General features: G+C 63.9%; 1 protein-coding gene across 4 annotated transcripts; it reads right to left on the reverse strand.

The window, feature by feature from the left end:
* Positions 1 to 989: 989 nt before the first annotated feature.
* CHRNA2 (cholinergic receptor nicotinic alpha 2 subunit) lies at positions 990 to 7435 on the reverse strand. Of its 4 annotated transcripts, XM_072036636.1 has the most exons (8): positions 7332 to 7435; positions 5505 to 5760; positions 4703 to 4873; positions 4079 to 4123; positions 3787 to 3896; positions 3254 to 3314; positions 2234 to 3178; positions 990 to 1956 (listed from the first exon to the last, which is right to left on the reverse strand). In XM_072036636.1, the coding sequence occupies exons 2-8, from the start codon at positions 5643 to 5645 to the stop codon at positions 1831 to 1833; spliced, it is 1599 nt and encodes a 532-aa protein (XP_071892737.1). In that variant the 5' UTR covers positions 5646 to 5760; positions 7332 to 7435; the 3' UTR covers positions 990 to 1830. The 4 variants fall into 4 exon arrangements, with proteins under 4 accessions (XP_071892737.1, XP_071892736.1, XP_071892739.1 ...); XM_072036635.1 differs by having other exon boundaries at positions 2234 to 3314; XM_072036638.1 differs by lacking the exon at positions 7332 to 7435 and having other exon boundaries at positions 2234 to 3314; positions 4703 to 4854; positions 5505 to 5733.
* Between the last annotated feature and the right edge of the window lie 4449 nt (positions 7436 to 11884).

Genomic DNA, 11884 nt, shown 5'->3' on the forward strand with positions numbered 1-11884 from the left:
GGGTCCATGTGTCCGTCCGGCGGGTCCGTGTGTCCGTCCCTCGGCCCCTCCGAGGGGCTGGGCGGGGGGTCCCGCACCCCACTCCTCGGCGCCGGGAGCCGGGGACACGGTGACCGGGGGGGGAGCTGGCTTCCCGTGGGGAGGGGGGAGCCCCGGCGTGCTCGCTGGAGGGGCTGCCTGCGTTTCCCTGTGAGGTTTATTTAACGAGGGGCTCGGGGCCGTGCGCTGCCTCGGGTCGGGTCTTGTGCCCGGCCCCAGCTTGGGGGGGGTGCAGGGGGGGAGGTTTGGGACCCCATCGGTGCCACAACCTGGCCAGGAGAAGGGGGCCCAGTTCACCCCGAGCTGCTCTGCGTAAGCGACGACGGCCCCCAGGTCTCTGCGCCGATTGTGCTTGAGTTGGAAATCCTACGGTTCGGGCTTTTCCCCAGCATCTTCCCACCACGCTGCTCGTTTTGGCTGAGATAAACCATGCACCAAGCCCCGCTGTGCCTGTGTTGCCTGACGCCCCCGCGAGCCCCCCCCCCCAGCTCACCATCTCCTCCTGGCTAAAGGATGGGTCCCGGCCCTCCCACGGCGAGGGTGCCCCTCGTGCACCTCTGGAGCCCCACAGACCCCAAATCCAGGCTCTCCTTGCTCCCAAAACTTTGGCTAACAAAACTATCCACAGCTCTTTTGCTTTTTTGAGGACCACCAGGAACTCATGGGCAATTCAGGGAGGAGATTTCTGCAGCACGACCACAAGAATGGGACCCCCAAAAAAAAGGGTGCACAGGGGCGCACGTCATGCCACACTGGGGGTCCCCCAGATCTTGTGCCACGTCCCCAGACAGGCAGGGCTGAGATGAGAGGGGAAAGGAGAGGGGATACAGCCCAGGAGGGGCTTTTGGGGGGCTGAGACGAGCACAGTGGGCTCCGTAGACCATATGGCTGGTGTACCCGTGCACACATCCAGCCTGGGCACTCGCTGCCTCGTACACCTTTCCACGATGCCCCTGGGATGCTCACGTCTCTCGGCGAGCTTTTATTCCAGCCCATTTCACTCCTGACAGCACAAAGTGTTCTCTGAAGCCTCTCAGACGGCATCCAGCACCGCGGTGCCTGGGTTGGTCTCCTGGAGGAGAAAGCACTGCAGGGAAAATCCCAGCTCCAGGGCGCAGAAGGGACTCGGTCCCTCCTAATGATGGGTCCTTTTGGGTACATGGAAGCTAGAAATCAGAGCTGGATGGCAGCAGTCATCAGAGCGAGGGATTTTGGGGGTCTGCAGGTGGTTGTGGGAGTGGGTTGGAGAGGATGATTGCTCAGGATGGTCCCAGGGGAATGGGACCCCCGTGCCGATGGATCCAGCACCTCGGAGCAAGGCAGCACCCCGGGGTTCAAGGCCTCAAGACCCAAGCACGTGTCTGGGATGCTGCAGGGTGACTGGCCAGGCTCAGCAGAGCCACCCGAATCTCCATCACCCGCCCCACATTTTGGTGACCGCGCCAGCCCATGGTCCTGAGCACCCTGCGGCCAGGGTGCGTCCAGCAGCGGCTCTGGGGTCCTCTCTTCTTACCCAGCGCCTTGGAGTCACAACCAGGCACATCCCCTGGGTTCCAGGTAGGATTTGAGGCAGCTCAAGGAAGCAGACACCTCTCCTAGGTGCCTCCAGGTGCTCTCCTTCTGTCTATGGAGAGAACATCCCACCCCACCACCCCCAAATCACCCCCAGCACCCCCTTTGTTCCCCCCCAGCTTTTCCCACCCAAGGGTCCTCCACGATCACGGCCTCATCCGGGGAGAGATGAGGGTCCCCAGGGGAGGGGGGGGGGGGAGCCTGCGTCGCCCCCAGCCCCTAAATCATCCCCGCCAGGTAGGGTGGCAGGAAGAGCCCCACAGTGCCCAGCAGGCAGACGATGATGAACATCCAGAGGAAGATGCGGTCGATCACCATGGCCACATATTTCCAGTCCTCCTTCACCTGCCAGGCAGAGAGGGGGCTGTGAGCGCAGGGGTGGGGGTGGGCAGGGGGTGCAGCCCCCCCCCGGGGATCCCAAATCTGCCCAGCTACAGAGCACTGGGGACCACGCATCTCCCAGGAGGTGGCTGTGGGTCTTCTCCTGGTTTTGGGGTCCTCAGCACAGCAGGGAAGCAGTTGGGGACCCCAAAATGTCTCCCCAAGGAGGGATGCAACAGCATCACCACTGGGTCGGGGGGGTGTCCCCATCACCCCCCCAGCCCTGGGGGCTCCCACTCACCGAGAAGTCAGCATCCTCGGCTCGCAGGTGGTCGGCGATGTACTGCACCCCCTCCAGGGCCTTCAGGATGCTGGGGGACAGCAGCAGCCCCCGTTCTGAGCCCGTCTCCTCCTCCTTGGGGGGCACCCGTGGGGCTGGACCCCCTGACGCCTTCCCTGCTTGGCGCCCGCAGCCGTAGCGGCACTGGGTGCCCTGGGCAGGGGGCACACGGCCGGGGTACGCCTTCTCCTCCTCCTCCTCTTCCTCATCTTCCTCCTCCTCCTCCTCTTCCTCTTCCCATTTATCATCCACGTCGGTCTCCAGCCAGCAACGGGAGGTGCTGAGCCTGGTCCCCGGGGGGTCGTATTGGCCCGCGGCCCCCTGGGTGGGGGGCAGCGCCGGGGGGCGTTTCATGAAGAGCCATCGGGGGATGAAGTCGAGGAAGAAGCCGCGCACCCAGCGGGGCATGGTGTGGGTGCTGGGCGAGCGGTGGTGGACGTTGAGGACGAAGACGGTGATGATGATGGAGAGGGTGACGAAGATCATGGTGAAGAGGAGGTACTCGCCGATCAGGGGGATGACCAGCGAGGTGGAGGGGATGATTTCGGTGATGAGCAGCAGGAAGACGGTGAGGGAGAGGAGGACGGAGATGCAGAGCGTGATCTTCTCACCGCAGTCGGAGGGCAGGTAGAAGACCAGCACGGTCAGGCAGGAGATGAGCAGGCAGGGGATGATGAGGTTGATGGTGTAGAAGAGGGGCAGGCGGCGGATGACGAAGAAGAAGGTGATGTCGGGGTAGATCTCGGTGCAGCAGTCGTACTTCTTGGAGTTGTAGGTGCCGATGGCGTTGATGATGGCCCACTCGCCGCTCTCCCAGTAGTCCTTGAGGTCCACGTGGTGCTCCATGTTCTCCAGGTCGATCTTGGCCTTGTCATAGGTCCAGGAGCCGAACTTCATCTTGCAGTTCTGCTGGTCGAAGGGGAAGAAGGTGACGTCGATGCTGCACGAGCTCTTGTAGATGGCGGGGGGCACCCACTTCACCTTCCCGTTGGAGAAGAGGTGGGCCTTCGTCATGTGGGTCACGGCAAACTCCCCATCGGCGCTGTGGGGGGAGAGGTGAGAGGGTTGGAGGGGGTGGGATGGGGTGAGGTGGGGATGGGGATATGGGATGGGATGGGATGGGATGGGATTGGGATATGGGATGGGGATATGGGATGGGATGGTGATGGAGGTATGGGATGGGGATATGGGATGGGATGGGATGGGATGGGATGGGGTGGGGATGGGATGGGGTGGGGATATGGGATGGGGATATGGGATGGGATGGGATGGGATGGGGATGGGATGGGATGGGGAAGGAGGTATGGGATGGGGATATGTGATGGGATGGGATGGGGTGGGGATATGGGATGGGATGGGGATGGGATGGGATGGGATGGGATGGGGATGGGATGAGATGGGGATATGGGATGGGATGGGATGGGATGGGATGGGATGGGATGGGATGGGATGGGATGGGATGGGATGGGATGGGATGGGATGGGGGAGCTGGCCCTGGGGACACCCCATCTCACTTGTTGTAGAGCACGATGTCGGGGATCCAGATCATCTCAGAGGGCACCCGGATGGAGGTGACGTTGTCGAAGTCCTCCGGGTTCCAACGCAGCTTGTAGTCACTCCACTCCTGGAGGGAGGCACAGGGGGCATCAGGAGGCCCTGGGTCTGCCCCGTGCCTTCCTCCTCATCCTCCTCCTCCTCTGGCATCACCCCACCAGGGGGAGAACACCCCGGAGCTGCCCCCAGCAGGGTCTCTCTGCCCCAGATGCTCTGCCCACCTTGGCACGCTCCTGCTCCCCAGGCTCCTACCTGCTTCAGCCAGACGTTGGTGGTCATCATTTGGTTCTTCTCATCCTGTTTTGGGGGTGAAATGGGGAGAAATGAGACGAGGCAGGCAGAGAGGGACGTGCTGCTGGATGTGCAGCCCCTTCTGCTACTGGGCTCCAGCTCCTGGGAGCAACTGGTGCCAGTGCAAGGAGAGGGAGAGGCTGGCTGCTCGCTAGATGGCAGCAATAAATAGCAAATTGCGGCGCACAGTCCAAAAAGGAGTACAAGCACAGCCCAAAACCAGATGGACGGATGCTCCTCGACGCTCTCCTGCTCCCAAAAGGGAGGTTGGGGATGAGGGGAGCAGCCCCCAGCTTGTTGGGGGGCTGGGCAGGTGCTGGGTGGCTTGGCACCCCATGGAGATGGGCAGGGGGTGCTGCTGCCTGAAGCCCCCCTCGCACGAGTCTCCCCTGCCCGTGGTCGAGCAGAAGGGTTGGAGAAGTGGGCAAGAAGTGGAAGGAGCCCTGAGCATCCCCTGGGGATTCCTATTTCACTGCTGTGTGCCCAAAGGGGCCCCAAACCGTGCCCAAACTCGTGAGCAGCTCCTCAGGGGGCTGCAGGGGGCTCGCAGGCACGGGGCTGGGGTCCCCCAGGTGGGCTACGCACCACATCGATGAGCTGCGCGATGGAGAGCCCGAATTTCACGATGACCACGTCGGAGGTGTTGGGCACCGGCCGGGACCATCGGTTGTAGCCGGTGAAGAGGTGCTTGAAGAGGCGCTCCTCCGCGTGGCTGCGGGGCTGCTTCTGCGCCGGGGCTGCTGCAAGGAGATGGGGCTGGGGGCTGGGTAAAAAGGGAAAAAAAAACCCTCCCATGCCCCCCCAAAACAGAGCGGTGCACATCCCCGAAAATAAAAGTGATTAAACATTTCATCCCCTTTATCCCATTCTCTGTCCTGGGGGGCTTTCTGCTCCCTGCTCCACCTCAGCAGGGCTTGGGGGTGAAGGCAAGATCTGCCCCCCCCAAAAAAAATTGCAAGGTGGGGGTGTCCTGGTTCTCTGCCCTGTTTTGGCAAGGGGTATTTCTTGGCAAACCCCCCTTTGTTGCAGCGGGCAGGTGGGGATGGGGAGAGGGGATTTGTCCCCTGCTGCACTGCCCCGTGCTTGCGGCGTGGTGCAAGGACGATTTTGCAATGCCAGCCAAGAAACCCGGAGAGAAAACGCTGCTCTGGGATGGCCGAGGGCGTGCTCAGCACCAGCTGCCTCGGTCCTTGCTCGCTGCAGAGCCCCATAAATTTCTGCTGGGGCTTTGCACAGCACAGAGCAGCCCAAAAGGAATTGTGCAGGCGGTTGAACCCCAAATCCGTAGGGTGTGCAGCAACCCACAGCCCCCATCCCCAAATTAGGCTGGGACCCAGGGGAGCAAAGGAAATTTGGGTACCCCAGGGAAAGCGAGAGCTGCCCTTACCCTCCTGGAAGGTGATGAAGCACCAGGCGAGGAGGGGCACGAAGCCACGGCAGAGCCCCCCCATGCTCCCTGCTGCCTGCCAAGCGCCCCCAGGCACGGGGACAACGGTGGCCGAGGAGCCTCGGTGGGGAGAGCCACCATGGGGCACCTCCGGAGGGGGGTCCTGGGGGTCCCTGCTGGCAGCGAGCGCTGGAGGAGCCGGGGATGGAGCTGGGCGTCTGGGCTGAGGTCCCTGCCCCGAATTTTGTTCCTTTTCCTGGAAGATAGCGGCCTGGGTGAAAATCTTCAGAGTGGGTGTTTGGGAAGAGATTGGGGAGCTCATGCTCCCCGGGGGGAGTGTCCCCAGGCTCCCTGCCCATGGGACAGCATGGTGGGGTGGCACGGAGCTGTCCCTGGGGGGGGGGATTTGGGGAGATGGCACTGGCAGTGGGGCGAGATGTGCCACCCACGCTTACCCACCCACCCGTCATCCATCCATCACCGATTTATCCATCGTCCATCATCCACTTATCCATCATCCATCCATCCCATATCCCCATCCCCATCCCATCCCATCCCATATCTCCATCCCATCCCCATCCCCATCCCCATCCCCATCCCATCCCCATCCCATCCCATATCCCCATCCCATCCCATCCCACTCCCTCCCCAGCAAACCAAATCTCTTCCAGTGATGAAACCCCTCGCTCTGCAGAGGTCCCAAAAGCTCCTTCCCATGCCTGCAAGGTGACCCCTCTATACCCAACCCGAGCCTCTCCCACCCCCAGGCACAGGAGCCCCCCAGCCCAGCACTCCTGGTGCCCACCAAGCTCCCACCACCAAATTTCCCCCCCCCCAACAGCATAAAACCAAGGGGCCGTCATGGGCTCGCAGTTTCCAGCTCGCACCCGGGCTGATTAATGGATGGAGGGGGTGGGAAATGGGAAGGGGGAGCTGTGGCCACTGCGCCGAGCTGGAAATGCCCCACATGGCTGAAATGGGGGGGCCCAGGGGTGCTGCTGCCAGGCTCGGATGTGGTGTGGGGAAAGCTGGGCCCCCCCCAAATAATAAATGTTGGGGAGGGGAAGGAGGTGCGCTGGGTGCACCCCCACCCAGAGGTGGATGGGAATGGGGATGGGATGGGGATGGGGATGGGATGGGGATGGGATGGGGATGGGATGGGATGGGATGGGGATGGGATGGGGATGGGATGGGATGGGATGGGATGGGATGGGATGGGATGGGATGGGGATGGGATGGGATGGGATGGGGATATGGGATGGGATGGGATGGGATGGGGATGGGGAAGGGGATGGGGATGGGGATGGGGTGGGTGAGGATGGAGCCCCCAGGGGCTTCACCCCTACAAAAACACCCCTGCCCCATCCAGGAGGCTGCACCCACCTCTCGGTGCCCACATCCCCACCACCCCATCCCTCACACCCCCTGTGCCATCTCCCTTCCCTGCAGCCCCACCTCCTCCCCCCACATCCTAAAAATTTCCCGACGGGTTCCCCCACGCCCTTGGCACCCCGCTGCTGAATGCTGGACCCTTGGGTGCTGCGGGGAGCTCTCGGCACCCTTGGGTGCAGGTGGGGAGGCAGCGAGGAGCAGGTGGGGGGGGCAGGAGGGTGTCTGCCCCCCTCTTCGTGCTGATAACGAATAGATAAAGGACAGATAGCCGCGGGGGGGGGTCCTGTCGGATTGGGGGGGGGGGTCCTGTAGGACGGGAACTTCGTGCGTAAAGGGAAACTTTCCCTGCTGCTCCCAGCCTCCAAACTGGGGAGGGGGGGTCCGGGGGTCCCTCCCCACCTCCTCTCCACCTCCCCACCCTTGCCACCCCCTTACCTGCTTCGGGCAGAGCCCGTGGGGGGGGGTCTCGGGGCTCCGTTCCCCGCCGGGGATGCTGCGCCGGGGAGGCTCCGGCGAGCTCTGGGCTCCGGAGGCTGCTTGGGCTCAGCCCCAGGGCGGGGACGGCAGGGGGAGGGCGGGGGGGGGCGGCCCCGCTCAGCATCAGCATCACCGAGCTCCTGCCCCCCCCCCCCCCCCGAGGTGCTTCCCCGGGCGGGGGGAGGCTGCGGGGTCTGCTGGAGGCTGGGGGGTCCCCGGTTTCCTCCGAGGTCCCGCTCGGACGGGGGGGGTGGGAAGGGGAGGGGGCGATGGAGGGGGAGAGGGGTTGGGGGGGTGCAGCACGGTGGGGGGGGACGACACTGCAGGGGTGTCCCCTGGGATGGTGCGTGGGGTGGTGCATGGGGCATTGCACTGGGATGTACTGGGATGGTGCACTGGGGTGGGGGGATGGTGCACGGGGATGGTGATACGGTTTAATGGGATGATGCACTGGGATGTACTGGAATGGTGCACTGGGATGGTGTACTGGGATGGTGCATGGGAATGCTGTACTGGGATGTACTGGGCATTGCACTGGGATGGTGCATAGGGATGGTGCATAGGGCATTGCACTGGGATGTACTGGGATGGTGTCCTGGGATGGTGCACTGGGATGTTGTACTGGGATGGTGCACTGTAATGGTGCACTGGGATGTATTGGGATGGTGCATGGGGATGGTGTACTGGGATGGTGCACTGGGATCTACTGGGATGGTGCATGGGGATGGTGCATGGAGCATTGCACTGGGATGTACTGGGATGGTGCGCTGGCATGTTGTACTGGGATGGTGCATGGGGGAAGATGGGATGGTGCATGGGAATGTTGTACTGGGATGTACTGGGATGGTGCACTGGGATGTTGTACTGGGATGGTGCATAGGGATGGTGCACAGGGCATTGCACTGGGATGTACTGGGATGGTGCGTTGGCATGTTGTACTGGGATGGTGCATGGGGGAAGACGGGATGGTGCATGGGAATGTTGTACTGGGATGTACTGGAATAGTGCCCTGGGATGGGGCACAGGGTTGTTGTACTGGGAGGGTGCATGGGGATGGTGCACAGGGCATTGCACTGGGATGTACTGGGACGGTGCATTGGGATTGTGCACAGGGTTGTTGTACTGGGAGGGTGCATGGGTATGATGCACAGGTCATTGCACTGGGATGTACTGGGATGGTGCACTGGGATGGTGGGATGGTGCATGGGGATGGTGTACTGGGATGGTGTCATGGAATGGTGCACTGGGATGTACTGGGATGGTGCATGGGGGTGATGGGATGGTGCACAGGAATGTTGCACTGGGATGTACTGGGATGGTGCACTGGGATGTTGTATTGGGATGGTGCACGGTGTACTGGGATGTACTGGGATGGTGCACTGGGATGTTGTACTGGGATGGTGCACAGGGATAGTGCATGGTGATGGTGCACGGGGATGGTGCACGGGGCATTGCAGGGGCATCACGGGGGGCACTGCAGGGGACGACCCCCGGGGTGCACGCCTGGAGCTGGCCTGGCACATCCCCGTGGTCTGCCTCAGCCCCATTTTGGGCCAAAAGTGGGAGAAAAAAGCCAAGACACCCCCCCTGCACCTCCCCACATCGCCCGCAGCCACGCACCGAGTCACCCCAAGCCTGTCCGGGGATTTGGGGACAGGGACAGGGATGGGGACAGGTTTTTTTGGTCAGCTCCCCAGCTGCAGGAGGATGGGGAACCTGTCCGTGCGCCCCTCCCCGGAGGCTCAGCCGTGTCCCCAGACCAGCCTCCCCCCTTCCTTCCTGCTAGGAAATGTTGCGCTCGAACCTTCCTGCGTCTCAAGCCCAGGGCTGCAATTTCCAGCCCTGGGGGACCTGGGCAATCATCGGCTTCCTTTCCCCGGGGAGATAAACCAGGAGCCTGGCTCCTCGGGGTGGGGGGGTGCTGGAATTTGTTGCTCTCCCCCCCTAGGAATTCTCTGCGCCCCATCCTGCCTCCGTCCCTGGTGTCCTCAAGGTGCTGAGCCCCTCTGCGGGGTCCTGAGCCCATGGGGATGCGTCCTAAAGCTGCCCACAGGGTCAGGGGATGGGGTGGGGGTGCTGGGGGTGGAGGAGGAGGATGGGGGGGGGTGAGAAAGAGGGGCAGAGATCAGCTGGGGAGAGCGGGGAGGTCTCCAAAGACGTCTCCCTGGATTTGGGGATGGGTCCAGGTCTGGGTCCAGGAGGGTGAACGCTGTAAGGCCGTGGAGAGTGATTCAGGAGAGGAAAAAAAAAGACATTTTTCTGCACTCTCCATTTTCTGGAGCTGATTCCTGGTCAGGCAGCGAGGGGGGCTTGGGGGAAGCGCCCCCCCCGGCTGGGTCTGTCCCCGAGTGTCCCATGGGCACGGGGCAGCCGAGGGGACCGTGCCCGCTGCAGCCACACCGGGAGGTGCCGGGCACCATTTGGAGCTGCCAGCGAGCCCTCGCCGTGCCATTTCGGAGCCGGGGGGGGGGGCTGCAGGCAGCCACGGCCACCCCCAGGCAGCAGAGGACGGAGATAAAACAGACACGGAGATCACGCAGAGCGCGGTGCCTCTTTATTCCCCTGCCTGCAGCGCCTCAAGTCGTACCGTGCCGCTGCCCCAGGCATCCCTGACCTCATGCCCATCCCTGGGACCCCATGGGGACAGCGGGGACCCCACACCCAGCACATTGGGGTGCCCAGGACACGCTGTGCCAGCAGACCCCCCCCCCTGGCTCCCAAAAGCAGCGGGGTGTTCTGCCTCCAGCTCTTTTCCTGGTGCCCAAACCCCCCCTGGGCTCGGTGCGCTCCGGTTGCCAGCTTCGATTTTACTGCTGGGTGGTTCGTGCACATGCGCAGCCACCTTGTCCCCAACCCCGTCCCCATCCCTGTCCCCATTCCTGCAGCTCCCCAGCCTCCTGCTCCCAGCAGCCGGGGGGTGCTGGGGGTGTTTCAGGCTGGGTGATGGAGTAACGGGGGCTGGCAGTGGCTCTGCCCACGCGGGGACGCATCCAGGAGGGCTGCGATGCGGGGAGGTCACCAGCCGAGCCCTGAAGGATTTGGGGTTCGTTTTTAAGGCACTCTGGGGGTGCTGGGGAGCCCCCAGATACTGGCACACGAGCCTGGCGAGCTGCATGCACAAAGCAACCTCGGGGAGGGCCCGAGGGCGCAGAGCTCTGGTGGGAAGGAGCCTGCAGCGGGGGGGATCTCCCCGTGCGTAGGGTGCATGGGGTTGTGCCCCAGCAGGGCGCAGCTCCTGCGGGATAAATGCGTTAAAAACTTGGGGCTGGGGCTACGGGCAGTGCGCCGGTGCCAGCCCGGCACCCAGCTCGCTCCCCAAACCCCGGGGACCGCGTGTTGGAGCCTGGCACCCCGAAAGCGGTGAGGGCGAGCCGGCTGGGGGGCAAAAAAGGGTCCTACCAGCAAGCAAGGCCATATAGAAAGTGGGGGGCAGAGCCTTAGGGCTGGGGGGCGGCAGCAGCGCGGGCGGCCGAGCGCTGCAGGCGCTGGTGGAGCTCGTCCTGGAGGCGTTGCGAGGAGGCGTCGAGGGCGCGGGCCAGGCGGGCGGTGAGCCGCAGGACGTGGGCCACCACGCGGACGTCCTTCCGCAGCCTGGGGAGGGGGACAGCGGGCTCAGAGCCACCCCCCGGGGCTGTCCCCAGCGTGGGTAGGGTGGCCGCAGCCTCGTGGTGCGTATTGGGGTTTGGGGGGTGCGAGGGGAAAGCTCCCCTCCTCGCGTGCCACCCTGGAGAGAGCAGGGGGACCCGGCACAATGGGGACACCCAGTTGGGTTTGGGATCGGGATGAGTGCATGGGGATTAATCGTAGAGGCTTGCTGAGCGTCCAAATCCCCCCTGCACCCACCACAAATCCCCTTGGGGGCACAGAGAGGAGCCCCCCAGGTTGGTTTTCAACAGCATGGGGCTGGCTCCCACCCTCCCCACCGCGAACCGCGCTCCCTTCTGCGCCCACCTCCTCCGGGGGGACACCCCATTGCGTCCCCAAAAACCCCTCCAGCACTCACTTCTCCCTCTTCTCCACCTCCTGCGGGTGCTCGCTCTCGGCCACGTGCGCCTCCAGCTCCCTGCGGACGTTGTCCAGGCTCTCCTGGAACTCCCGGTTGGCCCCGCGGATGGCGGGCAGCGCCTCGGCGATCACGTCCTGGTAGCGGGGCCGGTGCTCCTCCAGCGCCGCCGCCGCCTCCACGTCCTGCAGGCTGGCCCTGGTTTGCTGCAGGAGGCTCTGGAGATGCTCCAGCTCTTGGCGAGAGGCCGAGGGGGGAGTTTGGGGGGCCCCGCAGGGGTTGGGGGTGTGGAAGGTGACGCCGCAGCGCTCGGGGACCCCCGGCCCCGCATCCTCGGTTGGGGTCCCCTGGGTGCCGGCGACGGGGAGCAGGACGCAGAGCCCCAGCAGCAGGCACCACGCGGGGTCCCGCGGGACCATGGTGTCCTGCAGGGAGAGGGGAGGGGGCCCTCACAAAGGGGGCTGCGGCTCAGCCCCCCCGCGCCCCTCTGGGACCCTTTTGGCACCCA

Source organism: Anas platyrhynchos, chromosome 3, assembly GCF_047663525.1.
Source record: "Anas platyrhynchos isolate ZD024472 breed Pekin duck chromosome 3, IASCAAS_PekinDuck_T2T, whole genome shotgun sequence".
Classification (NCBI taxonomy): domain Eukaryota; kingdom Metazoa; phylum Chordata; class Aves; order Anseriformes; family Anatidae; genus Anas; species Anas platyrhynchos.

What these genes read in the sequence shown, in the direction of transcription:
- CHRNA2 (XM_072036635.1), bottom strand. Translation starts at nt 5,645, where the DNA reads ATGGTGGCTCTCCCCACCGAGGCTCCTCGGCCACCGTTGTCCCCGTGC. An exon ending in CTTCATCACCTTCCAGGAGG is followed by an intron (nt 4,874 to 5,504) that starts GTAAGGGCAGCT and finishes CCCAGCCCCCAG; the next exon opens with CCCCATCTCCTTGCAGCAGC. An exon ending in CCAACGTCTGGCTGAAGCAG is followed by an intron (nt 3,897 to 4,078) that starts GTAGGAGCCTGG and finishes GCCTCCCTCCAG; the next exon opens with GAGTGGAGTGACTACAAGCT.